This window comes from Trachurus trachurus (assembly GCF_905171665.1).
Source record: "Trachurus trachurus genome assembly, chromosome: 15".
Taxonomy (NCBI): Eukaryota; Metazoa; Chordata; class Actinopteri; order Carangiformes; family Carangidae; genus Trachurus; species Trachurus trachurus.
In genome coordinates this window covers 21,374,802-21,400,335 of record NC_139906.1, presented here as the reverse complement: position 1 = coordinate 21,400,335, position 25,534 = coordinate 21,374,802, and the positions used below count along the sequence as shown (strand labels likewise).

Below are 25,534 nucleotides of genomic sequence, written 5' to 3'. Positions count from 1 at the left end.
TAATTTGTACAATTATATGATAATGGGTCAGTGACAAATAACAAAATAAATGGTATAAAAGCACGTATCAGATTTCTTAAAATATACATTTTACAGTACAGTAAGTCATTTGAAATGACATTTGAACCATTTTTCAACATTAGTAAGACTGAATGCCCCTTACTGTATGTCAAATGGTGTAACCACAAAGAATGATAAATATTAATTATTTTATCCATACCGTGGATTTACAGTAAGTGTACTTATAAAAAGTATACTTTCTTCTGAAAAAATACAAAAGAAATATCCTAAAAATGCTGCTTTTTTTTTTTTTTTTTTTTTTACAAATAAAGTGTGACAAATCATCTAAAATTTGTCAAGAAACATAGTGTTGCATTGCAAAAGTGAATTACATTTATTTGAGATTTGAGTGCAGATTTATTTTATGAAAAAATATTGGTTACAACACTTGACATTAGGGTGCATCATGTCATAGACCCATATACTGTACTGTAGACATTTAGTACAACAGACATAAAACAAGCTGTGATATAAATATTAGGGTATATTGCCCACTTCTATCTCCTTAGTGGCCTGTGGGACAAAGAGTTAACTTGATGCTGATCTTGATGGAGTGTGGTAGAGTTCACTGATGCTGATGAATAATTTTTCATTCACCCATAATGAAAAATTACTCATAAAGGTCGTTGTACCTTTGATGCCAGACTCTCCAGCTGTGAAGATTGTACCCTTCATTTTGCTAAAAACTCTTTGTTACAAAAACACCATTAACTTCAAAACACTTGGTGACAGAACGTTCTTGAAGCTTCTCGAATCGTAAATTTAGCAAACACCAGCAGCCGTCACCTGACCTTGGAAGCAATTCAGTGTTGGTACATTTGTGCTGCGAAGAACACGAGAGGAGTCGATTTGATTGGTTCTAAGTGAGGCCCACTCCATCTCCACCTGCTTGTAATGTATTCCTCCTACCAGCTACATACTCATCATGCTCCATCCAGTTCTACAGATTGGTCCGCGCAGTGCCAGGCTCACACATGCTCACCTCTAGTCCATATAATTACAAAAGCAGTTGGCCACACCCACGTGTGTCTACACGGTGCAGAAATGATTGTGTGTGCATTTCTGCTTACACCCCCATTCATAAAAAATATATTAATGCTTGTAAATCTCAGTACTTCAACTCTCAATTCTCAACAATTCAAATGATCAAAGACGTACAGTAGGGGCAGACTGGCTGATTTGATGTGAAGAAAAATTGTGACAAACACATGATTACCAGGTAAAACTGTTCCAAAATGTAAATGTAACAGCGGATGTGTGTGTGTATGTGTGTGTTGATGGACTGGCCACCTGTTGAAGGTGGCTCCAAGATGACTCAAGCAGCCGTCACATGAATCGCTGAATAACAAGAGCGATTATAGGAATGCGCTGAAACGGCCTCCTCTGACAGGTTTTCCATCAGTCATGAAGGTGAGAGTTGTGTGTGTGTGTGTGTCCATCAAATGATGCAGCAGTCTCTTACCAGGCCTCACCTACACCTGCCAAACATGTGAGCATCGTTTCACACTGATCATTACCTTACACACACACACACACACACACACACACACACACACACAGTAAAAGTTACATGATAAACGAAAGTCAGAATCACACGGCACAAATGTCACAGCTAATAACAAAGCAAAATGACAAGGGGGTGATGCTGCTCCAAAGACGCCTCGGCAGCAGCGAGGCTCCGTGTTTGATCTCCTCTCGCCGCCTCTACCAGAAATGAATGACGGCAGCAAGAGAGGGCAACATTAAAGGGATGGAGAGAGAGGCATGAACGACTTGTGGGGAAGCTTCAAAGGTCACTATGGCTAATTCAAGGAGCAAGGAAGTATTAAAAAACAGCTATTAGAGCTCCACAAGGCACGATAATGTTAATGGTTAGCATTAGTGGCAGAGAGCATGTACCCCTGTGGCATTAACGGACTGAGTGGCTGGCTCACAGGTTCACTCAGCAGATGCTGCCTTAGTCACAGCCATTTACACTGTGACTGGATATAATTTATTCCCTCTGTGAAATAATACACAATGTGGGAGTACTCACTTTTACATTTGTGTTGCCGCTCGGTGGAATTCATGTGGGAGTTTTTGTTAGGAGTTTACACTTCTTTAATGAGTTAACCGCTAGTACACAGCTATTTGAGAATGCATCACAGATTTCCATCTGCTGAACGAGCAGCTTTCTTCCAAAAACTCTTAACGGGCAAAGCTGAGACTCCACTACGCTTCCCGCTTGTGCATTGCACTCGAGTTGTTGAGTGAATCTCACTGCTAGCCTCTGCTGCGCTGGCAAAACTCACTCGAGTGCACTGCATAAATGTGTGCCATGAATAGCAAAAAAAAACAGAGAGCGATGGGGAGACAGAAGGATGATCAGCATAAATTCAGTTTACCGCCAATCAGCGTTAAAAGGAACAACCTGATGTTATCGAAGTGCATTTGCGTGTGAGAGGCTAACATGGGAATCGGTGGTGGTTTGAGGCGAAGACAGCTCCGTCTTGATTGCATCAGAGCGATGCGATGTGTCGAGTCTGTGCAGACAGCTCCTCTAACTCAACCCCAGTCAGCGGATATTAGACAACACCATGTCAGGCACATTCTCTCCAGTGAGGAGGGTGTTTTTCTCCTCCTGCTTCCTTTCTGCCTCTGATGGAGCACTGCTTTTATTTATCATTACTTGCATCCCTTCCTGGTCAGTGGGGCGACATGGCTCTGAAAGATTTAGCTGAAAATATTAGCTTTGATGGAGCGAGAACAGAAAGCGTCTTTAAGGGGAGACACTACAGGTGAATAGGGTAAAAATTTTAACTAACACATATCACCATGAAACTTCCCAAGTTCATCACTTACATTAAGACAAATATTTTTTGTATTACAAGTTTTGTCAAATCCTATGTTTAAAGATGTAAATGAGGCAATATGTAATAAAATATGCGTTAATTTGCATACAGTACATTTCCAGAACTGAAATCTGAACAATCGATAAAGCCCCTTTCAAAATTCTTGTTTTATTTTGTTGACATAATAAGAGTCAGAAGTTTTTACAGAGGGGATTCTGGTTATCTCTTTTTATCTAAAATACTGTCACCAGCCCTAAAAATAATCTAATTTCGCCCTGTTTTAGGAATAAAATGTTGTTTAAATCAAGTTTTGAATATATCAACAATCCCCTCTGTAAAAACCATCGGAATATAGACAGGAATAAAACTGGAAGGTTTGGCATCTGTAAGTGCTGCTGAAGTTGAGGAAACGGCCTTTAAAGACTTGTATTGTAAAATTCCATAGATTGTTATCTTTTACGATTGGTTGTGGATACGGAGGAAATGAGCTTTACAATGATACTGTACCTGACATGACATGGGTCAGACAACAGGCACAGCATGTCATAGTAGCTGCTAACTTTTGGTAAATTTAGAAGAAATCTACTGATGAAAGAGACAAAATGAAGTAAAATAACCACCTTAATGTGGATTTTCTACCATTTCTTTCGACTTTTCTGAAAGTATACATGTAAAGGAAGAAAAATAGCCCGAAATCTCAAAACTGATCGGTGCATGAAAAAACAGTGCCTGTAGTGTCTCGCCATGCGCGCAGCGGAGCAGTGGATCTATAAACACCTGGTGTGAATATAGCCACTCTTCACGTTTATTATTGCGTGAGAGAAAACGTTAAATTATTCAATCTTTCTGCGCATAAAATATAAATGGTTATTTACAAATTTTGAGCACGGACGACAGTGCCACATGAATGAATAATACAGATGTGGGAAGTGTTGCTGCGACTGGAAGTTTCACAGAACGCGTTCATGTGGGAGTTTAAAGGGGGCCGGATGTGTGGAAGCCACCGTGCATTTCACCTTCTGTCTCTTAAGTGCACACTTTACGTGGGGCTGTACGTCATTATCAGACGACTTGTTTCTCACTTGGAAGCTGATAATAGAGTGAGCCTAAAAAATCACAACACTCTAAACTGAAGTGACAAGGATTACTTATCCCGGTTGTTGTTCCAGGGAAACAATGCGATGGGTCCTTGTTGGAGGATCTGAAAGCAGACACCATCGGCCCCCTCATCAGTGTCACTTTGAGTCTCACTCCAGACAATCTGATGTCGAATAAGATCCACAGCTGGGATTTGTCGGCTTCACACTGAAATAAATACAGTGCTCCGCTGACACTACGTGAGCCTTTCACACACACACACACACACACACACACTGGTGATAGATGCTGTATTTTCAAGCCTAATCTATTTTTAATCCCCCACCCAACAAAACCGCTTTAAGACTTGTCACCCGCCTTCCACAGCTGTCCTTTCAATAAGGCTAATGTCAGTGGCATCAACAAATCCTCGCCATGTTGTTTACCTCTGAAGTGGGTGACAGCTCCAGTTTACTGGAGCATGCCGCTTATTTCATGAAACTTTCGGAGGCTGAGATATTTCTTTGTGTATGTTATCCAGAGATGAAAGGTTTGCCAGAGCAGAGAACGTCTATTTAAAGAATATATTATAGTATATGTGTATCTCCGTACTTGACAAGGGCTATCGGCTGGAAAGATAAAGCTAATAAGGGCTTCTACATCACGCTGGAAATTATAGGTAATTAAATCGAGCTTTGACAGGACTTTAGAAGAGAACATTTTCAAATATGTCACAGTGAAGAGAATTAGTGGCTTATTAGTGGTGCTGCTGGCATCTTGGAGAAGCATATGCACTATTTTGGGTGTAAAAGGTCTTGGAGCGCTTCCTGCTGTGTTTAAACCATGTCTGGAGAATCAGCTTTTCAACAAGATAAAGGTAAATTACTTACTCGCTGACTTCTAATGTACAAGTCATCATTCTTCAATTAGAGCGCTGCATGATTCCAATTAGGCCTCACGTAATATTCCCCAAGCCTACACCAAATATGAGACGAGGTAAATGTGAGCTTCATCTCCCTGACTTTGCCATAAAAGCGCTCTCACAGGCCCTTTACGCTCTGCAGCAGACTCCTGGCCCATAAATCTTCCACTGTTCCTCCCCTCCGTTCTTGATGTTAACTATCCATGATGCTCTAATCACTTTCTTCATCTCTTTTACCACATTTTCCCCCCAAGGTGCAGATATTTACATTTACATAATCAGATATCATTCCTGCTGTCATTTATTCTTTTGAAGATTACAGATATTGGATTTTTTTTTTTTGAAACCATCTTTACTTAGAAAAGTTATGGACCTATAACCACAGAGACTAATTAAATATACACCATGATCCAGGCACTAAAGTGAGACTCTCGACCGTCGAGAGGAGAAATAACAAAATCTCCCTCTTGAAGAAATTCATAAGCAGTAAAATCCAACTTTCCTCACTTCAATACACTCAGTGGTTTTTACTGCCATTATTACGTGGTCTGGTACGACCAGGTGAAGGAAGGCTGAGATGTGACCCACCACCACGCTTATCATATTAATTTTTCAGTGTTCCTCCAGGCTTGCTAACATTACCTACTATTCTGACCTGACGGAAGTGTGTTTCTTCGATTAGCCTGTGATTGGCCGGAACGAGGCACCCGGCGGAAGTCCCGCCTTCCTGTTGCAGTTTTCACAGTACCCTCAGAGAGAGGAAACAACAAGGAACCATGGATATTTTAACGATATCCTAAGCGTATGTTTACGCCATTTGCTATCCAAGAAGGACGTTTTGGCAATATTTTGCAAGCGCACCGTTGCTACAGTATGGCACCGGCCACAACAATTGTGATTGGTTGAAAGAAATCCAAACGGCCAGGGCGTTTATTTGTCCAGCCGCAGAATCATAGGCCGACCAGCCCTTCTTTTCTGGAGGAGGGTCTGGTGAGCGAGACTAGCTACTGGCGAGTCTACTTTCTGAAATCAATGACTGATTTATGTGAGAGATGCAATGTTGGTGTGGAAACGTAGACTGAAATAACAGTGTATTGTTTTGTATACTTCCACCAAGCAGCAACTCTTCAGGGCTGAAACCCCAATCTAAAAGGGCTAGAAACCGCAGTTCCTTAAATGACCACTGGAGTCCAGCTCCAAAAATGAGTCAATCCACAGATGTTAAAATGCCCAACTTAACAGCAGAAATGACCATGTATATAGCCTGGTACAAAAACTATTTGGTCTCCAAAACTGCTTTCCCCTTTTACATACTCTGAAATTTTACATAACTCATTCATTAAACTTTCATCAAGGCCTAGAGTTCTGCATAATTGAGTGTGACAGGTTATTAAACAAACATGGACCAAAGTCTCAGATCCACATACAAAGCCTATGGGTGAAATCGTCAAGGAAATATCCACCTTTATGAACAGTTCATGATTTTCTACATATTAAAAACAGGACGTGTGCCATGTGACGGAGCTGAGCCAAGGCAAAAACCTGGCAAAGTAAAACTGGAAACTATTCTCCCACAATTATTACATTTAATTAACAGTAGCCTAAACTGTAGTTTGTTTCACAACTACTGTATCATTTCCTTTTAGTATAAAACAAACCTCTTGTGCTCATGATGAAGCACAAGTTACATTAAAAGTCTGTCTACAATAGTGTGTGATCTTTTGATTAACTGGAGCAAACACAGGAAAGTAACTCTTTATAGGTTTATAAAAAGAGAGAGAGATCTCCATGGCAACATGTAATACTTGTAGCAGCTGCTATTAGCTCGACCACCCCTGCTAAGAGGCAAACGCCTGTCCTTACTGCCAGACTACATTTGAATTATTTACTGCACATGCCACTGGTGATGGCTGGACTTTTATAACACCACAAAGCAGAGTCCTCCACACTTACTCAGGCACAAAACAGCCTATGTATATGAATAAAAATGGAGCAGTGCAAAAGCAACGAAGTCACCTGCTGTGAACAAATAGTCGTGCACAGTAGGTGAGCTTAGCAACAGCATTAACCGCGCACTCTGAGAGTGACAATGTATTTCAGTGGCTTAATGTAAATGTAAAACATGTATGACCTGTGCTGTGCACTGAAGTTTCTATCTTTTATGACTGAGAACAAAGAGATTGTGATGATAATCAGAGTTAAATGTCAAAGAAATCAATTTTATCTACTAATTATTAACACAGGGATGCATTTAGGTACCAGCAGCTACTCAAACACACACACAAATGTCGATGCTGTGACAATAAGCGATAGCCACATGGGATTCATGCCTTCACGTTTTCCATAGACGCCCAAAATGAGTCTAACAAGAGAAGGAAGTCTTCTGTTTCAACCACCACATCAACACTGAGAGAAGATGACAAGCCTTGTACCTGCGAAAGCCACCCGTCAGAGCTATTGTGGCGTCCGGGGTGATGGCACGGACAGCTTCGTCAATAATGTTCTCCAGGGCCCGGGCCTCCGCTTTAGTGACAGCCCGGGAGATGTCTTCATAATGCAGAAAACCTGCAGGGAAAAGACCATGTGGTTATTAGTATGGCAGTCAGCCATCAATCATAGCCATTTGCTCCGGGGAAGTGGGGAGTCAGGGTGAATTAAATGTAAGGTAAAATGTGATGTGCTGGCTTCTGCAAACACAAGAGCGTCACAGCCACGGTGATATATTATGACTGATTGATTGATGGGTATCTTCTTGATTTCATGAAGCTCACTACGTTTTTTCTCTTTTTTTTCCATGAGAACATGAGAAAAAGCCTGATTTCTCTTGTCTTTGCCTCAGAACAGACAGTGTGAGATCATCAATTAATGACAGATTCTTTAATAATATTTCTGTCTGTATTGCAGTAAAGTAAATTAGATAGTTCATGTTTCTGCCATTTCAAGATTTACAGAACACGGTGGCGAGATCAGGGTTCAGACACATTTTCTGTGTCAAAAGCCTCACACTATTTCTCCGCACGGAGCGGAGGCCGCAGTGTTCCCAGTGATGGATTATGACCAGTTTGATGAAGATGTCTGTCAGAGTAATACATTATCAGATGGAGTTTCGACCGGATGGGACACTGTAACTGGTGTAATATCATGTTTTGAATTACCACCTTATGCAGCGCCACAGCCTACAGTGCTGTGTGCACCCAGTAACATCTCGAGCAGAAGAGGAAGCAGATAAGCGATGAAGACAAATGAAAAGCTGAATCTCATTGTTTCCCTCCGAGACATTTAACCAAACGCTCGGTGGGATTTCTTGTCACTGGCAGCTGCTGATGCTGATGTAATCTGCATGTCAGGCTTCTCCTGCACTCCTGTATTTTTTGTTCACTCAGCTGTTCCTTTCAGATTCGAGCGTTGCATCAGCACAGAGTAAAATCACTGAAAATATGTTATGAACTAGAACTTCTTGTTTTGCTCCTTCTCCTGTTTTTTCCGTTCAGAGAGAAAAATAAGATCTCCTGTGGACTGATGCAGTCTGTCGCAGACATTCACAGTGGTTGTCAGCAGTAGACGCTCGAATGGAAAATGGATGGTAACATCGGCAAACAATGATGAAAACACTAAACGGTTCAGAAATCACTTAAATGTCATAATTGTATGTTTAAGTAAACCAGTTCACAGACATGATAGCAGCTCAGCGAGGCTGCACTTCACAACACAGTAGTGCTTTGAGCTAAATGCTAACATTTGCTAATTAGAGAAAGAACAAAGCACTGAGACTGAAAGCTGAGACCAGGGGGAATGTCATTAGCTTTTCAGGTATTTAGTCATACACCAAATGATTGGACAAAAATGAAATTCCGACTTAATGACAGTGATAGATTAAAAGTTAAGGGATCTACAAATCCATTACAAGTCATCCCCCAGGGCGACGTAAACTGTAGGGGTGCAACAAATTGCATGGCAAAACATCAAATAGTTTTAGTGGAAAACATTTCACCAAAAATGATGGTCAACCTCAGGGTGTGGCTAGAGGTCATGGCAGCGGGCAGGGATCATGAATGTCTGTACTGTTTTTTGTGAGTAAACCTAAAAGATGCTTAGATATTTATCAGGGAAAAAAACAACTTTGACCTTCCAGTGGGGCAGCAGGGAAAGTCAGGGGACGATCAAAGTCAATGAGCTCCATCCTCTGGGGATCCATAAATGTCTGCACAAAATGTCACTGCAATCCATTCACTAGTTGTTGAGATATTTCAGAATGGGACAAAGTTGTCAACTGAAGGCCTGACATCAGCATCCCGAGGGTCAGAATAAAGAAAATAGAGATGGTGCTGTATTCATTTGAAATTTCTAAATTCCATACTTTTTCCAGACCCTAATTTCCAAAATAATTAACCCAATTAACTTAAGATAAGACCAAACCCAGATAAGTATTAAGATAAATATATTTCCACACCATAGTTTCCATTTTCCATACATTTGTGCTCATGCAGATCTAGAAATCATCTCACTGAACCTCTGTGACTGACATGATGACCTTTCTATACACATCATCCCATACACTTCCTAATAACGCCGTGTACAACACTTGACCCTTCAGTTATACGATTACCAGAGGCTTTGATTCTAACACTACCTTCTGGACAGTTGTTGTATTTATTGCAACCAAAAGATCAAAAACTGCAAAATATCAAAGACAAGTTTGAGATCTCAGTTTCTACCTGTACTGTATAACAGTTCTTTTTTTCTCTTTCTCTCTCTCTGTAGTTGAGCGCTGCAGCTGCTGCAGATGACAGCAGCTCTGAAACCTTCATCCAAACAGCCAAACTCAGTCCGCAGCTACAACTAAATAATGACACAAAGGTAAAATGAATGATGTTTGACTTGTTTTTCCTTAAAAATTCCCACCAACATGCCAAATAAATCCTAACTTTTCTAGTGTGTGTCAGGCATGGTCTTTGAATTCACAGCCATGGTCTTTGAATTCACAGCCCTCTCTGACCAGCTGATTGATGAGCGCTTGTTCCACAGCAAGCATTCCCCTTCACAGTGACTACTCATTGATTTTTATTAAAAATACCCCCGCTGCCTTTTGCATTGTGTTTTCACTGTAAACTCCCTGCTGGTCACATCTCATCTCGCTTTAGAGAAAACACATTACAGCTATAAGGAAACCTCCTGCGGAACAAAAAAAGGGCCAAAAAGAAAGCCTCAAATGATATGCGGGCCCCCTCTGGAGACATTTAACGATTAGGCCTTTGAGTCGTTTTTTTTTTTTTTGGAAGCAAGCTCGAGTTGTATTTTTCAGTCGATAATTTGAATGGCAGAGTGGAGACGATGAGATGTTGATGTACCAGTTTGTTGCATCCGGTTAAGCTGAATGCCGGGCTCGGTGAGGACGTCGCTGAATGAGCGCAGCCCTCCGCGGTACCACTTCTCCGCCGTCTTAGGTCCAACCCCAAACACACTTGTGAACAGCTGGCAGGAAACGAGGTAAGGACGTAATCAAGAAGACATGCTCTGAAATGACAGGCTCTTCTCAGAAGGGGTTAGCATTCACAGGGCTTTCAAGAGCGACACGTCCTTAAGAGACGGCGGAATGCAAAATCGTTTTCACAGCTATCTCGCAGCAGCACACAAACGACGGGGGAGTTGTTTTCCTTTTTTTTAATCCTACTGACCTTTAGTGTTTGATACCTTTCATCAGAGAGTATTTTCTCGACATCAAACGAGCGGCCATGTTGAAGGATCTCCTGCAAGACATAAAAGTAGATGCTATTATCGCGGAAAACACCACTGGTGTCAGCAGAGGCGTGTTTCTCCATGCAGTTTATGTTCCATCAGCTATTAACAAATGGCCACAAATTGCTGCATATTTGCAAACAGTTTCCACTTAAATCAGGTGTCCTCATTTAATTTCTTTTCAAGAAATAATGACTTTGTTGTTGTGAAACCTGGGATTACCATCGATTTTATGGCATCCATAAAAGGCCCAGGGTAATATTTTCCCCCCACTTCCATTGTTTGCTCTGAAACAACTTTGCTCTGCATTTAATTGTCTTGCCTGTTCTCAGCAGAGCAACAGTAATTTGCTGGTCACATTTTAACAGTCTTCATTATGCGAGGATGTAAAATCAGATAGCAGTTATCCGGTTATTATCGACAATCTTCCAGAGGGAAATTGTAAAAGTTGTTAGTGTTGAAAATGAGCCCCTGTGTGTTGGTGTTTTTACAAGCAGTATTTTTTTATTTTTTTTTAAACCTGTGCATGACGGGATGACATCCAGCTTCAATGAGCCAGTGAACCTGATCCAGAATGTGAGTACAGTGCAGTTTAAAGCAGCCTTCACTGCTCAATGATGCATCCACCCGTCCACCTCTGCTTTTCAACCCCCCAGCTAAGTCCAACCTCAAACACAAGGATAATGCTTCAACACACTCCCTGCTCCGGGGAAGACACACTTCGGCACATGCATAGCGCCCCTCTCTCTCTCTCTCTCTCTCTCTCTCTCTCTCTCTCTCTCTCTCTCTCTCTCTCTCTCTCTCTCTCTCTCTCTCTCTCTCTCTCTCTCTCTCTCTCTCTCTCTCTCTCTCTCTCTCTCTCTCTCTCTCTCTCTCTCTCTCTCTCTCTCTCTCTCTCTCACACACACACACAAAAAACACATACTGACTATTCATCCCCGACCCTGCCTCAGTGCTCCCAGACTTTCATGTCAGTAGGTTTATATCTTTTCCCCCACTTTGGATGTTCAGCCAGCAGCGAGCGGTTCAGTCGCTGCTGACAGAGTGTCACTCCGATGTTCAAAGGCACATCAAGTGTTTTGTTTTTACTCTGTTTGGTTTCACTTTGTTTTTCGTGTCATGTCATTTTCTTGTTTTGAGCCGCGATCTGTTTCCAAGAGACAACCTAGCGGAAAAAACAGAAGAAACCCACCGCTGGGCGCACGTCTGAATCATGTAAGAATAACAACAGGGAGAGGTCAGACGCAGGCGGGCTAATGCGGCCTCTGTGGAACACTTTATGTTATTTAGTTTAATGAATCACAGTCAGTGCTTAGCGCTTTGACAGGTTTTGAAAGTCGCTGTGTGTACGTAAGGTTTAACGTGTCAGTGGGTTGGACTGCAGAGCTCACCTACAGGGATTCAGCGTTCTCTCCAAGCAAACATTTTTCGACACATCCGTTGACAACCTGCCACGATTCCTGCCTCGAGCACGACTGTAGGTGATGGGATGATTGCCAAGTGATCCAATAAGACTTTTTCTTTCTTTCTTTCTTTCTGTCTTTTTTCTTAAAAGACAAGGTAAATTTGTGTGATGCCTGTCAGCGTGTGCACTCATGTGTGAGCATCTATGTGGCAAGTTTTCTCTAGGATTCCAGGCTTCAAAAACCATTTTTGATATCTTGTTGAAAGATTGAATTTTTTTTTCAAAAAACCTCAATACCTCACAGTAAATGTGTTCTGCAAGATGAAGTTCCACTTCAGTGTCCATGAAGCATATTTGCTCGGATTGTTAATGTTAGAAGAAGAAAGATTCAGCTCCATTCTCCTTGACAGCGCAGCAAAACAATCAGAGGGAAATTTGCAAGAATTCTCCGCCACATACCTTTGTGTGTGTGTGTGTGTGTGTGTGTGTGTGTTTTAAAGCCATGCAGGCTCGAGCCGCTCTCTCTGTCTGGAGAAGAAATGTGTCAAAAAAATATATCAAAACTCAATATCACAGGGTTTGACGGTTTTTTGAAGATGCATTCAAAGCTCTTTCAATTTTCCAGATTGACTGACCTTCATGCCTTAAAGTAATGATGAACTGTCGTTTCTCTTTACTTACTTCAGCAGCTCTTGACACAATATGTGGGAAAAAGAAAAACAGCAAATCTGACAGAAAGAGGGGCACAGTTTATAAAAGGGGGTGGGAGGCTCACCTGAGAGAGGGAGGGAGGCTGGCTTTTGTTGGATGTTTTATTTAAAGGGATAGTTCACCCAAAATTCAAATTTCACTCATTATCTACTCACCCTCATGTCAACTAAGAGCAGTGAGAATTTTCAGAGTCCTCCGTTCCTTCTCTGAGTTACGGGGGGGTCCGCACAGCAGTATTTGTCCATATAATGGTTGTGAATGGATACCAACTTTCTTTGTCCAAAAAGACACACCAAAAAACATCCAAATACCTCCATACTGCTCGTCTGTAATGTCCCTCTTGTATTGAAGCCCCGACATGAGAAATTGTTCCAAAAAAAATTAAATAAGTATATATTTCAAGCTTGTTTGTAGCGGAAGCTCCCAGTGTCTCGGTTCACTGCTCTTCCTGTGTCCGGCGGAACAATTTCTCATGTCGGGGCTTCAATACCAGAGGGACATTACAGACGAGCAGTATAGAGGTATTTGGATGTTTTTTGGTGTGTCTTTTTGGACGAAGAAAGTTGGTATCCCCCCCCGTAACTCCGAGAAGGCACGGAGGACTCAAAAAAAATCAAATCAAAAAAAGTACTTCTGTGATAATGTAATATAAGAAATTAAGTGGTTTTCATTGCAGGTTTAGGCCTACTGCTTTTATATTAATTAATTTATGGGCCATTTCTTATTCTTTCTGTTTGTTTTTATCTGCCTTATTTAGGGAATCTTGAGTATTAGCGTTACCATCCTGCATGTGTTTTAGAGTGTGGTAATCGTCACATTAGTTTGCCGCGATAGGCAAATCGGAGTGCTGCAGACCTGTTTGATTTGGTTACAACTTTACTTTATTAAAATTGCGGACATATTTTGTGACAATGTCCATCCCCAGCACATAACTCTGCTCTGGTTCCCCTGACAGTGAAGTTCAAGAACAAAGTACTTAATTTCTTGGTTTGCCTCTGAATGTGTTTGTCAAATTCCACCAAATTCCACCAACTTTTGACAAGACACACCTGTTGATTAAAAGCATTCTAGGTGACTGCCATATAAAGCTTGGTCAAGACAGCTGGCATCAAGGGAAGCGTCGACTTTTGTCAACTTTTTTTTTACACTTTTGTGTGTGTTTCCCATAGATGTCTTCAATCAATAGTCAAACTAAGAAAAAGAGTGGGAATGTGTCCTACCTTTTGACCAGTACTGTGGATCAAAGGTGAGTTATGGAATCATTCTATGTTTATCTTATTCTCAACTGTACAGTACATGGTGATATCAAACATGAGCAGCAGGAATGAGCCCTACACTATGTAAAAGGTGGCAACACAAACCACCACCACTACTATAACCTTACTACCTAGTGAAGTGTGTTGATCTGAGGAAGCCAAGTTCCAAATATTAAATGTTTGTATATGGTAATTTACCACAGACTTAGTAACTTCTCTCATTGTTGCTGCACTTCATAGAAATCAGTAATAAAAATCCATAAAGGTCATGTTTTACTGCAGCATTAATCTTCACAGTTTCAGTTCATCAGTCACATCTCCTGTATTTAGCTTTGCTCCAGGCAATTCTACAATACAATTTCCAAAATGTTTAGACTGGCTTTAGGCCCTCTGGGCAGGCACTGATTTTAGATCATTTCACAGCAGCATGGAAATCCATGTTTAAGAGGGCTGAAAGTCCTGCAACGATGGAGGTAATCCATCACATTAAACATCGCATAACTTATTGTTTGCAAGCAGGAACTGGATCTGAAATCTTTAATGACAAGCCTCTGTTGGAGAATTAAACCCAAAAGACAAATGTTAGCCGTCCATTTGGTATGCCCACACAAACTGTACAGTACTGTTTCGCAGCAACATTTCAACATAATACAGATGGACTAGCTGTCAGCTGCACTCTAGGCTTTACCTCTATGACTGCCTTTGTGTGTTCCCCCAGGCAGGGCAGATCCTCAGCGTCCCTCAGACGCTGCACCACAAAGGGCAGACTCTTCAGGACAGATGCGACTCTCCTGAAGGCCAGGCAAGGACCCTCGATCTCGTTGAATTCATAGCTCTCTGCCAGAACTTCAAAAGCATCCTGTGGCGAGAGGGAGGAGAGGAGAGAACAGTGATGTAGCAGTATAACTAAGATGGCAAAATAAACATTTCCACTAAAGGAATATAATGCAGGATTACTGTATTTACACAAAGGAAGAGAAAATCAAGGGAATAAGAGACCAATTGAAAATGTGTCAGGTGTGCATTCAAATGTGAGACGCACTGAACTGGACAGGAAACCAGACAGAGCAGTGAACTCCCTCCTCTGTCAGCACTCACTGTCCCTCCCTGTTGCTGTCACTGTACAGCAGGACCGGCTGCATGTTGGTTTCTTCTGGATGACCGGACAGAGACATTAGAGGCTGGTGAACAGCAGATTGGAATCTGTCATTTTCCACTTGCTCACAACAGGCTGCCCAGAGGGACAGTCTCTGACTTTCATTCTACAAATACTCCAATACTGAATGAATGAATGAATCCACTGTACAGAACAGCACACAACTCTGTTGAGGCCACAAAACCTTTTTTTTTTTAAAGAAGCTGTGCTCAATGTTTATATAACAATGGATCAATGTATGTATGTACAGTACGTATGTGAAAGTGCAGTTATAGACACTTTGGAGAGGTGTTCTCTTGGTTTTCACTGTTCAGGGCAGATGGCTGACAGCGTTGTGTGGGTGAGCTCAACGTTGTGGATCGAGTGGCCCATGGTGGAGGTGGGGGGTGGGGGGGGTTTGGTTTGGGCAGGCGTACAATGAACACAGGTGCATTTTATTGATGGCATTTTGAATGCACAGAGATACCGTCACAAGATCCTGAGGCACATTGTTGTGCCATTCATCCACGACCATCACCTCATGCTGCAGTATGATAATGCACGGCCCCATACTGCAAGGATCTGTACACAATTCCTGGAAGCTGAAAACATCCCAGTTTTGCATGGCCGGACACGTCACCCAATTGAGCATGTTTGGGATGCTCTGCGTGTTCCAGTTCCTGCCAATATCCAGCAACTTCGCACAGCCATTGAAGAGGAGTGGACCAACACTCCACAGGCTTCAATCAACAACCTGATCAACTCTATGCGAAGGAGATGTGTTGCACTGCGTGAGGCAAATGATGATCACACCAGATACTGACTGGTTTTTCTGTTGCAGCAGGGGTGGCTGGTCTCAGACGATCTTGGAGGTGAACACGCTGGATGTGGAGGTCCTTCCTGGGCTGGTGTGGTTACACGTGGTCTGTGGTTGTGAGGCTGGTTGGATGTACTGCCAAATTCTCTGAGACGCCTTTGGAGTAGGGATGTCATGATAACTTGTTTTCACAATTAATCATGGTATTAAACACCACAATTAATTAATCATAAAGATTCCTATATACCATTACTTTCCAAAAACGGTGATGTTGGAACCATATTGGCAGATGTGCGCCAAAATAAAGGTACAGTATATGCAGATACTAGTCCATTTAATAACGTAACGTTGAATTGGTAGGAATTTAAATGTTAGCGTGTCATTTGTAATTTAACAAAAACAAAACAAAACAAAAAACGATTAACATAAACATAAGGTATAGATGACAATTTATGACCTGAATATTTCAAACATGTACCCCCTGGGGGATTAAAAAATGGTCATACATTAATAGATACTTGAAATATTTTGTGTAAACAATGAGTAATGTAATTATATTTTGACTATATTTGATTTTACACATTCATGTGGAATCAATTAATGCATAATAATCATGATCATCTTAATGCCGTGATTATTTCTCTGACAATAATCCAAGAAAATTTATAATCGTGACATCCCTACTTTGGAGACAGCTCATGGTAGAGAAATGAACATTCAGTTCACAAGCAACAGCTCTGGTGGACATTCCTGCAAATTGCACGCTCCCTCAAAACTTGTGACATCTGTGGTATTGTGCTGTGTGATAAAACTGCACATTTCTAGACTGGCCTTTTATTGTGGCCAGCCTACAGTAATGCACACCTGTGCAATAATCATGCTGTCTAATCAGCATCTTGATATGCCACACCTGTGAGGTGGATGGATTGTCTCGGCAAAGGAGAAGCGCTCACTAACACACATTTAGACACATTTGTGAACAATATGTGAGAGTGTGTACATAGAAAACATTTTAGATCTTTGAGTTAAGCTCATGAAAAATGGCGTTTATATTTTTGTTCAGTGTATAATATTTATTTATATATATATAAATTTGTAATTAATAAAACCTCACTGAGTGCTTAATAAATGACCATATGTTGGTGCTAGTCTTAATGAATCCCAATTTTACTTGATGCGCAGGTTATTATTGTATTTCCTCTATAAGGGGTTTGGTTGCATATGAGATCATGTGGTATAAACTGGAGAAGCAGAATAATGTTTCTGTGTCTTTTGAAGGCCATTCTACAGCCTGTGCACTGAAAGTTTAAGCACATGATTGTCACTGCAGAAAAAGGAAAAACACCACTTGAGACGACTTCACTGTCACGCTAATACTAATATTGGCAGGCAGCTGAACATGTGGCTCCATGTTCAGCTGGACCACTTCATGGTTTGCTGCTGCTGCTGCTGCTGCTGCTGCTTCAGTGATGAGCTGCTGTTGCAGAACCAAAGGAGGGAAAACATGTCACCACAGAAGAGCTGGATGATCAGTGTAGCCGCTCATTAGATAAACAGGTAATATGTTTATGTGGGTTACTAAGAAGTGTTTTAAATGAGGTTTCTGTCCGAATGTCTCTGTTTTTCTGTTTTGTCTCTGCAACATGAAAACATCATTTCCTTTCCTGAAAGAAACAAGCTGCATCTTATTGGAACAAGAAAATAAAAATCTTACTATGGGGTGATATGTTTGTTTTACCAAGCTAATGTATTACAACAAATAGCAAATAATATGACAACAGAACAGTGTGTGAATATTTACTCAACCTGATTAAAAAGAAAAAAAGAACCTACAGTACATTTACAATTTCAAAAGTGACTTTGTACAATTATCACATTTCACTCATAAACGCATATAACTCCAAATGCTAATGTGTCACTGCATGAAAACATATTCTTGCCAACACCCCCAAGCATTTAGTGTTATGTGCTTCTCTAAATGAGAGAAATGTGATAATTGAATTTCGAGTTGATGTGCCATCTCACTATGTCCTTTTAATTTGGTACTCTGCACGCCTCCTACAAAAAAAAATTGGCCCAACCCACAAGCGTTATTATTAACCTTAAAGCAGAAGCTCCCTTCTTGCCATTTGTATTATTAATACAAACCCAGCATGGTTTAAAAAAAGAACAAGAAAAAAAAACTACTTCCATCATTATTTAAATTCAAATTCTGTATCTAAAATCAGTCCATTTCCATGCATCAACAATAATGATGAAGGAGCTCTGAAGCTGTGCAAAGCTGCTTTTTAGATAAAATGAAGTTTTTGTGCAACAAAGAAAGCTCATAAGCAAAGCCACCTGTTCTCACTACAAAGGGTCAAACCCAAAGGGCTGAATGAAGTGGTGCACTTTGAAAGAGTCAAACCTGCATGAAAGAGACTGACAAAACGGCAATGATGTTATTGTGAGTTCAGCTGAATGCTTACTTAAAAACTGTAAATTCAAAGTAACCTTATACCGACCATACAGCTGAGTGCAGCTAATGTTTTTGCAAATTATTGATACCTGAAAAAAAGTGTCATCACAGTGCACTAAAAAAACTGTCCGGCTGTGAACACGTCATAATTACTGGAATTTCAGTATGTTGCTGAAAATAAGTAGAGAAACAAAGGAACATATACTGCTGCATATAGTACTGTAGTAAATCAAAACACAAGAAGAGAAGTCTTATTTGCCAGTATTCCGTGAATTTAAGTTCAAAGGTAGAGTCTGTTGGTTTGTTCATGGCAGTTTGTAAACACAACATTCAATTTGACTGAACCATGTTCTACTGCTGTTCACATTGAACCCTTCGCCACTTCGTCCTTCAATGTTCTCTTTTAAATATTTGCTACTACTCCCAAGATAGCGACTGGATGCCATCAAGCTAGGAGAAATTGCCAATACACACTTTGCAGCGAAGAAAAAGAAATAGAGCCCAAGTGAAGCGCTGGGAGCATACTCGGCTGTTGCTGGCTGGCTGTTGTTGGTTGCTCTATTCAGGTGGCTCGGTGGCCCGGCAGTTCGTCCCGGGTGGAGAGCTAGGGCGTCCAGGGCTCGGCCACAACCTTAGACTTCCGTGCTCATCATGGCAGCAGCCCTCCTACTGTAGCCTACTTGTCACAGCGCAGCCTTCAAGGTTTCCGTTGCCAGCGATGGCCTGGTATGGATCCGATGCTCCAGCGCCTCGCCCAGACTGTAATTCCTTTCCTTTGTTAAGTGTGTATCCACCATTTCTCTCAGCCTGAAGGCGTTCCGTCGCTCTGTTGGTGGTAGTTGTTATACAAGCTCACGGCACCACACTCCCAACTTCACCTGCACTCTGTCATTGGTACAAACACACCGACTCCCTGTCCGGAAACGTTGTTCTACATGAGTAGAAGCCCATAGGTGATCATTAAGCGGGATTTATTTTGTATAAGTCTATATTTTGTTTTTTAATGAATATCCTACAGACTCTACGGCCAGGTTTGGCTTGAATACAACTAGGAAGTATCATGTGTCATCCGTCCGCGTCAGAAGTGTTTCCAAATAGATAAAATCAAATTTCCTATAATAGACATAGGTATCATGTAATAATTAACAGTAAATAATATCTCTGGTGACTACTCCCACAGAGGTTAAATACCTGGGTCCACTGTCTTTGTCTAGCTAGTGCGGACTAGTGAGACTTGTTGCGTACGAACTGATGAAGCCCCTTGGATAAGAGGCGAAACGTCTTCCCAGACAAATACAAGTCCAGTTGCCTATACGATTCAATTTGCCCAGAAAAGAACAATGATCTGGATGAATGAGAATATCCATAGACAATAAATAAATAAATATGGAGATCACACCTTCAGTCTATACTAGAGGGCATTTGTAGTGTTTCTGTACAGAAATGTGTGAATGTTGGTGTCAGAACTAATTCAATCTGTAAATGAGGGAGGGGTGAATCTGACAATGTTGAAAAGGTGTGAGGAGAGGAGGTCTCAGACACTGTTCAACAAGAACTTCTGGTGGAGAACTATAAAAGAATAGTCCAGCAGTTTAGCATTAATAGTGTCATACACAATCATGTTGTTAACTACACCCACACCACTACACCTCTCGTAACTTCAAACAGTGCTGCACTAGTTCAGCTTGCTATTTGAGTGATTTTGTTTAACCAACTCCTGAAAAATAAGGACTCTAACAGGGTTTTGCACTAATAATGTCCTGCTGGGTGAACATAGTCCCCAGGGGCCTCGGGTGGAGGCGGCCGCTGCTGCCCGTCCACGTGAGCTACAGTTGTGTATCATGCTTTGAAGATGAGGTTTTAATTTATTTAAAGGAGATGGTAATGAACAGCAAGGGCAATGCACTTTTCTACTGGGATCTCTCCATTGAAACAATAACAAAAGACATGAGAGTGATGATGTCTTGAATTAGCATGGGATCATGGGAGTTGTGTTCATTGTTAAACAACTCGCTGCTATTTTATTTTGAGGTTAGGGTTCCTCTGTGTTCATTGTTCATGAAATTATTACCAGGAGTCAAATTATCTACACAAGTCTCCTCCTCTCCAAAATAACAGACCAGGTCGTTAAAACTGGGAAAACCTCTAAATAAAGTCTAAAAAATCACTGATCACTCATTCTCTGATGCTCTAAGGTAAACACAGGACATCAGGGAAAGGCTGGGAGAGGAACTTAAGAGCCAGACGTTCAGTGACTAAAATCCTTTATGCAGTTAAAGGTTGTCATCATAAGGTTAGAAGGTTAGAAGAAAGTGATGGTGACATGACTTGAAACAGTTGGAGAGTAGTCACCTGGAAATGTTTTAATGCCCGGCCATCTGGACATCCAACCATGCGCCTATGTAAAACTGTCCTTCAACGCTTGATTCACTTAGAGCCTTTTACCTATTCTGACCACCTTTTCAGGCTTGGCAGCCATTATACTGTAGTCGGTTCTCACTGCTGACATTTTAACTTGTCATAGTGTGAAATCCACAGGTGCTACTACGGTACTAATAACACTGACAGCTGCCCGGTTCTGTTCAAGTGTCCCCCGTAAGTCACAACAGTGTGGTATTAACCCTGACCTTAGGAAATAGAAAGTGATAGAGGATTTCAGGTGCTGCTGATTCGCTGTGCAAATGAGACTGTATGATTCCTGCGAGAATCATGCTACGAGTTTATCACAAATTTGTTTAATACGTTTGGAGCATCCTGGCAGAAGAATTTCCATCGGGATGAATAAAGTTATATCTATCTATCTATCTATCTATCTATCTATCTATCTATCTATCTATCTATCTATCTATCTATCTATCTATCTATCTATCTATCTATCTATAGCTCTAAGGACAGACAACAAATCAACAGGCTCATTTCACTCAAGGATAAAATCATTGTTGTGTGTTCTTGAAGCATCTTCTCCAAAGCCTTAAATAGCACAAGGAGCTTAGAAATGAGTCTGTAATCACTTATGACATTTGGGTCAACAGCATACTGCTCTGCCCTTTATGTAATGCATGAATTAGTTATGTTTAAAAGTAAGAATAATAATGACACCAGAAATTCATGAGTGAAATACCATACAGATGATAAACCAGCTGATATGACACAAAGCCTGAAGGACAAACACTGAGCGCCACTACACACTGAGGATTTCTAGATCCAGTACCAGGACCGGTATGCAGCCCATGTGTGACCAAACCTCGGGACAAACTCGGCCATATTCATGCCGTTGTCTCCTCTCTCCTCCAGTCTGAGGTCACTGCGCCAGCAGCTCAGTCCTGTGCAGACGCGCAGCCTCAGGTCAGTGAGCAGCAGACTCTAGTCCAGCTCACCCAGGAGACGCAATGACCCGTTTACTGCAGCACATGGAAAGCAAACGACCCTTTACATCCCAGTACACACATAGAACAGCATACAGGCACACACGCACAGTTGGGTTCTTCTCACAGCAGGCGACAAATAGGAGAAGCAGGCTCATAATTGGATAGGTGATAGGGCACACTTCTGTTGTAGCAGTGTTTAGTGTGCAGGGTGTGTAACAGGAAGATGGTCTGGAAATGTCTGGTTTGGGTTTTCTTTCTACTGACTGATAACGACCACAGGGTAAACTGTGCATCATCAAAAACAGACACTCTGTAGAAATACATAATAACATGAACACAAGCTTCTCTGAGGAGCAATAAACCGTAATGCTGACAGTCAGATTAGCATCCATTCCCTTGTTTCCTCTCTGATAAAAGAGGAATTAAAATAACAGATTATTATTATTAAATTAATAATAATCTCAACAAACACCTATTAAATATAGGTGAAATACATTATTCACTCTAACAAATGTGTGACTGTTTTCTAGTCTTTGCTAATATAGCAAAACTAAGCTAAGCTAAAGATAGCGTTTAGCCAAGCTTACAATAGGCTACAAATGATCCTGAAATACTATTTGTACAGAAATCAATTCACAGCAGTGTGTTTCTTCATACTGAACACTGGCAGCTTTGGGAGAAACCAACAGAGAAATATAAATCTCTACAGTTCAGTCCAGTAGGGCCTACCTGCTCAAAGCCAAACCAAAACAAAGGCCCAGAAGGGAAGCAGTTAGTGAGTGGGCATTCAGCAGCTAAAGGAACAGATATTTGTATTCCAAACAATCTTGTTTGTGCCACTTGATTGTGCAAATAGGAAAAATGTTGCTAACACAATCAACCTACAATGTGAACTATCTCAGTGTTGCGCTTACAGTTTGTTGTGCTGCCCCCAAGTGGCCCAAAAAATATATATTATATTTTATATTTCAGGTTTAATGTCATGGAAGCAAACTTGTGATAACGACGACATTTCTTTATGTCAAAAGTGATTCTATTGACGCTACAAATGTTGCGTTTTGTTCATCTATGTTGCAATTAAGTGGATGAAATGACTGAAACACATTGGTAAAAGGTGTTATTCCTAATTCTCTCTCAACCATAGAAAAACAGGATTTTAAGAACTGGTGCACACGCAGCAAGCAAATCTGTCAACTGTCATGTTGTTGTAGCAACTGCATGAAATCAGCACTGCAGGCCTGAAAGCCCACCCTGCATATGCATTTATCTAATTAATCAGGAGTTAAAGCTGGTGGGGGGGACTTGGTGCGCAGGGACGTTGATATAGCACGCCGATTTACCCCCCGCCATCGGATATCACGGACATGCCTGCGAGTCATGTTCGCACAGCAGCCCATCTCACTGCATGAGCAAAGAGAAACCATGAAAGGAGGTCAGAATTACCCACTGAGAAGAGTTTTAACACGATTAACAGCTCGGAGATGGATTTTAATCTATCTCATATCTAATGAATGAGTATACGGCATAATTCTGGATTTTTTCCCATTTAATTTTAAGATTTACCTCAAATGATGAAAAGCATGGGTATCTAAATTGTTTTCTATGAAAACCTTCAAAGAAAAGTTCAAGGCGTTTTAATGTGAATTTTAACATGATTTAGTCGAGGCAAAAGCAAACCTCCATACATCTTTCCAAAACAAACCAAACAAGTACTGACGAAGCAGCGGCGCGTGACCCATTTCTGATCCTTATAGCTTTTTGTTTGTTGGCTCTTTAAGTTGTGAATGCTAACTCCGCTGGGGGATGGAAGGAATCAATTTGATGTGTTTAAGGTTCAGTGCACCCATACCCCCGTCCGCCCAGCTCCTCATCCGTGGCATGTCTGCTATCAGTGCATTGGAGGCCTTGTGCTGCAGGGAAACACATTCCCCCATGTTTAGCCCTTTCTTTCTGTACTTCTTTCCCAATAAACTTTTCCTTTGCCTCTCTTCATTTAATCTGTCATAGTGCGTGTGCCTCTGTCTGTGTTTCTACGGGAGTATGCGTTCGCCATTAGAGAAAAGACATTCACTGCTGCATGTCAATCAACCAAGACACAAATGTCAATTTCCGTGTCATCGAGCACCATTAGACGCCAGAGGACTAGAGAGGAGGGAAGCAGAATGACGACAAGGGAAGGTGTGAGTTTGACTTGTTTGTGATCACTTGCATAAAGAGTTGTGGTTTTTTTTCCCAGTCATGGAGAGAGTAAGACAGCAAGAGGTAACCAGAGTGAGATAGAATGGGGTATGGGGGGTGACGGAGTGGTGTTAGACACAAATAAAAGGCAAGGAAGAAGTGGTACAGGGGGGAGAGAGAGCGCGAGGCGGAGATGGTGAGGGATAAAGAGGGAGCAGGGATGAATAAATCAATAGTGCACGGCTGTGGAATGAAGGGCTTCTTGCTGCCAGTGTGTGATTGACACCTCACTGGGGTGCTGTTGCTGAGATGATGCTCATCCTCTCTTCCTGATCCTGACACCTCTCCGCAACACCTAACTTCCTCCTCCCCCTCCTCCTGCACCCCCCGCTGGCCTCCGGATCTCTCTCCCCCCACATCCCTCCATCCTAAAAAAATCATTGCAGGTTACTTCCTCCTCCGACTGTCTAATGAATCACTCCACACGTACAGTGGTAAGCACAAACGGCATACACACGACCGCACGCACATCATTACAAGCCCCTGGGTTTTATGTATTTGCCTTAATAACGTTGTATCTTTGTAAAAAAAATAAATTGGTCTGGTTGATTAAATAAATTGGTTTTTGATAGTGGCGAAAATTGTACAGGTTTATTGTTTGTCCTTGGGTAAGACGACCAAAACAAGCCATGGTTCAATTTGAAATTGTTGTTGCTTAGCTTAGGCGCCATAATTAAAGTGCAGATACGAGAGCAGGACCTTTTTTTTTCATGTAATTCTTGCCAAGAAAGTGAACAAGTGTGTTTCCCAAAATGCTGCAGATGTGTTTGTTTAAAGTCCCGGGACCAACTTCTGTTTGTTCCGCAAGCTTCTGTAGCTTCTCTTTCACTTTCAACTTTATCCTGGGGTTTATGATACAATTGTTGGCATTGTTCTGTATAGAGGGGGTACTGTGGTCTAATTTTGTTGTATTGTTGTTATGCAATGACAATAAAGACTTATCTATCTATCCATCTATCCATCTATCCATCTATCCATCTATCCATCTATCTATCATATTCTATAATAATATCTATGGGAGCTTTCTGTTATGGATTCAGATATTTTAGCGAATAAGCAATAATCAAAGTTCTTATAATGATAATATATCAAAAAGTAAAATAATTGTGTTTACTGGTAACGGTCACAAGTATCCTAACTGTGACCTCACTTGTTTGTGCATGTGAATGTGTATTCCCAATCCCACCCACGTAGTTGTTGCACAGTACCAGTGAAAATTCGGACACACCTCTCTCTCTCTAATATTTTCATTCTCTGAACCTGAAAAAGAACAAGAAACTAACAAGCTCTTTGTTAAAGATGACATCATTTGTTCATATGAGTAATGATTTGTCTCACAGACAGTACACAAATGCAATCAATAGAGACATTCACACATTTACAGGCATTTAAAGTACCTGTGCGACTTCAGAGGTTTTTTTCATCAGACATGTATTCACGGTGATTACAACATTGTTGATCACTGCTGTGGAGCCGTTGCTCACCGCTCATTATCGCTGCCACAGTAAGCTACGTCATGT

The 25,534-nt window shown here is 41.3% G+C and overlaps 1 protein-coding gene across 1 annotated transcript in view; it reads right to left on the bottom strand.

The window, feature by feature from the left end:
• Positions 1-25,534, bottom strand: part of dntt (deoxynucleotidyltransferase, terminal) — a gene marked incomplete at both ends in the record, with an annotated part of 103,880 nt that overhangs the window by 64,192 nt on the left and 14,154 nt on the right. The window contains 4 exons of the mRNA XM_083988488.1: positions 7,323-7,455; positions 10,239-10,362; positions 10,566-10,637; positions 14,687-14,857. Of these exons, the coding sequence (XP_083844614.1) occupies positions 7,323-7,455; positions 10,239-10,362; positions 10,566-10,637; positions 14,687-14,857 (500 nt within the window). The remainder of the gene's footprint in view (positions 1-7,322; positions 7,456-10,238; positions 10,363-10,565; positions 10,638-14,686; positions 14,858-25,534) is intronic.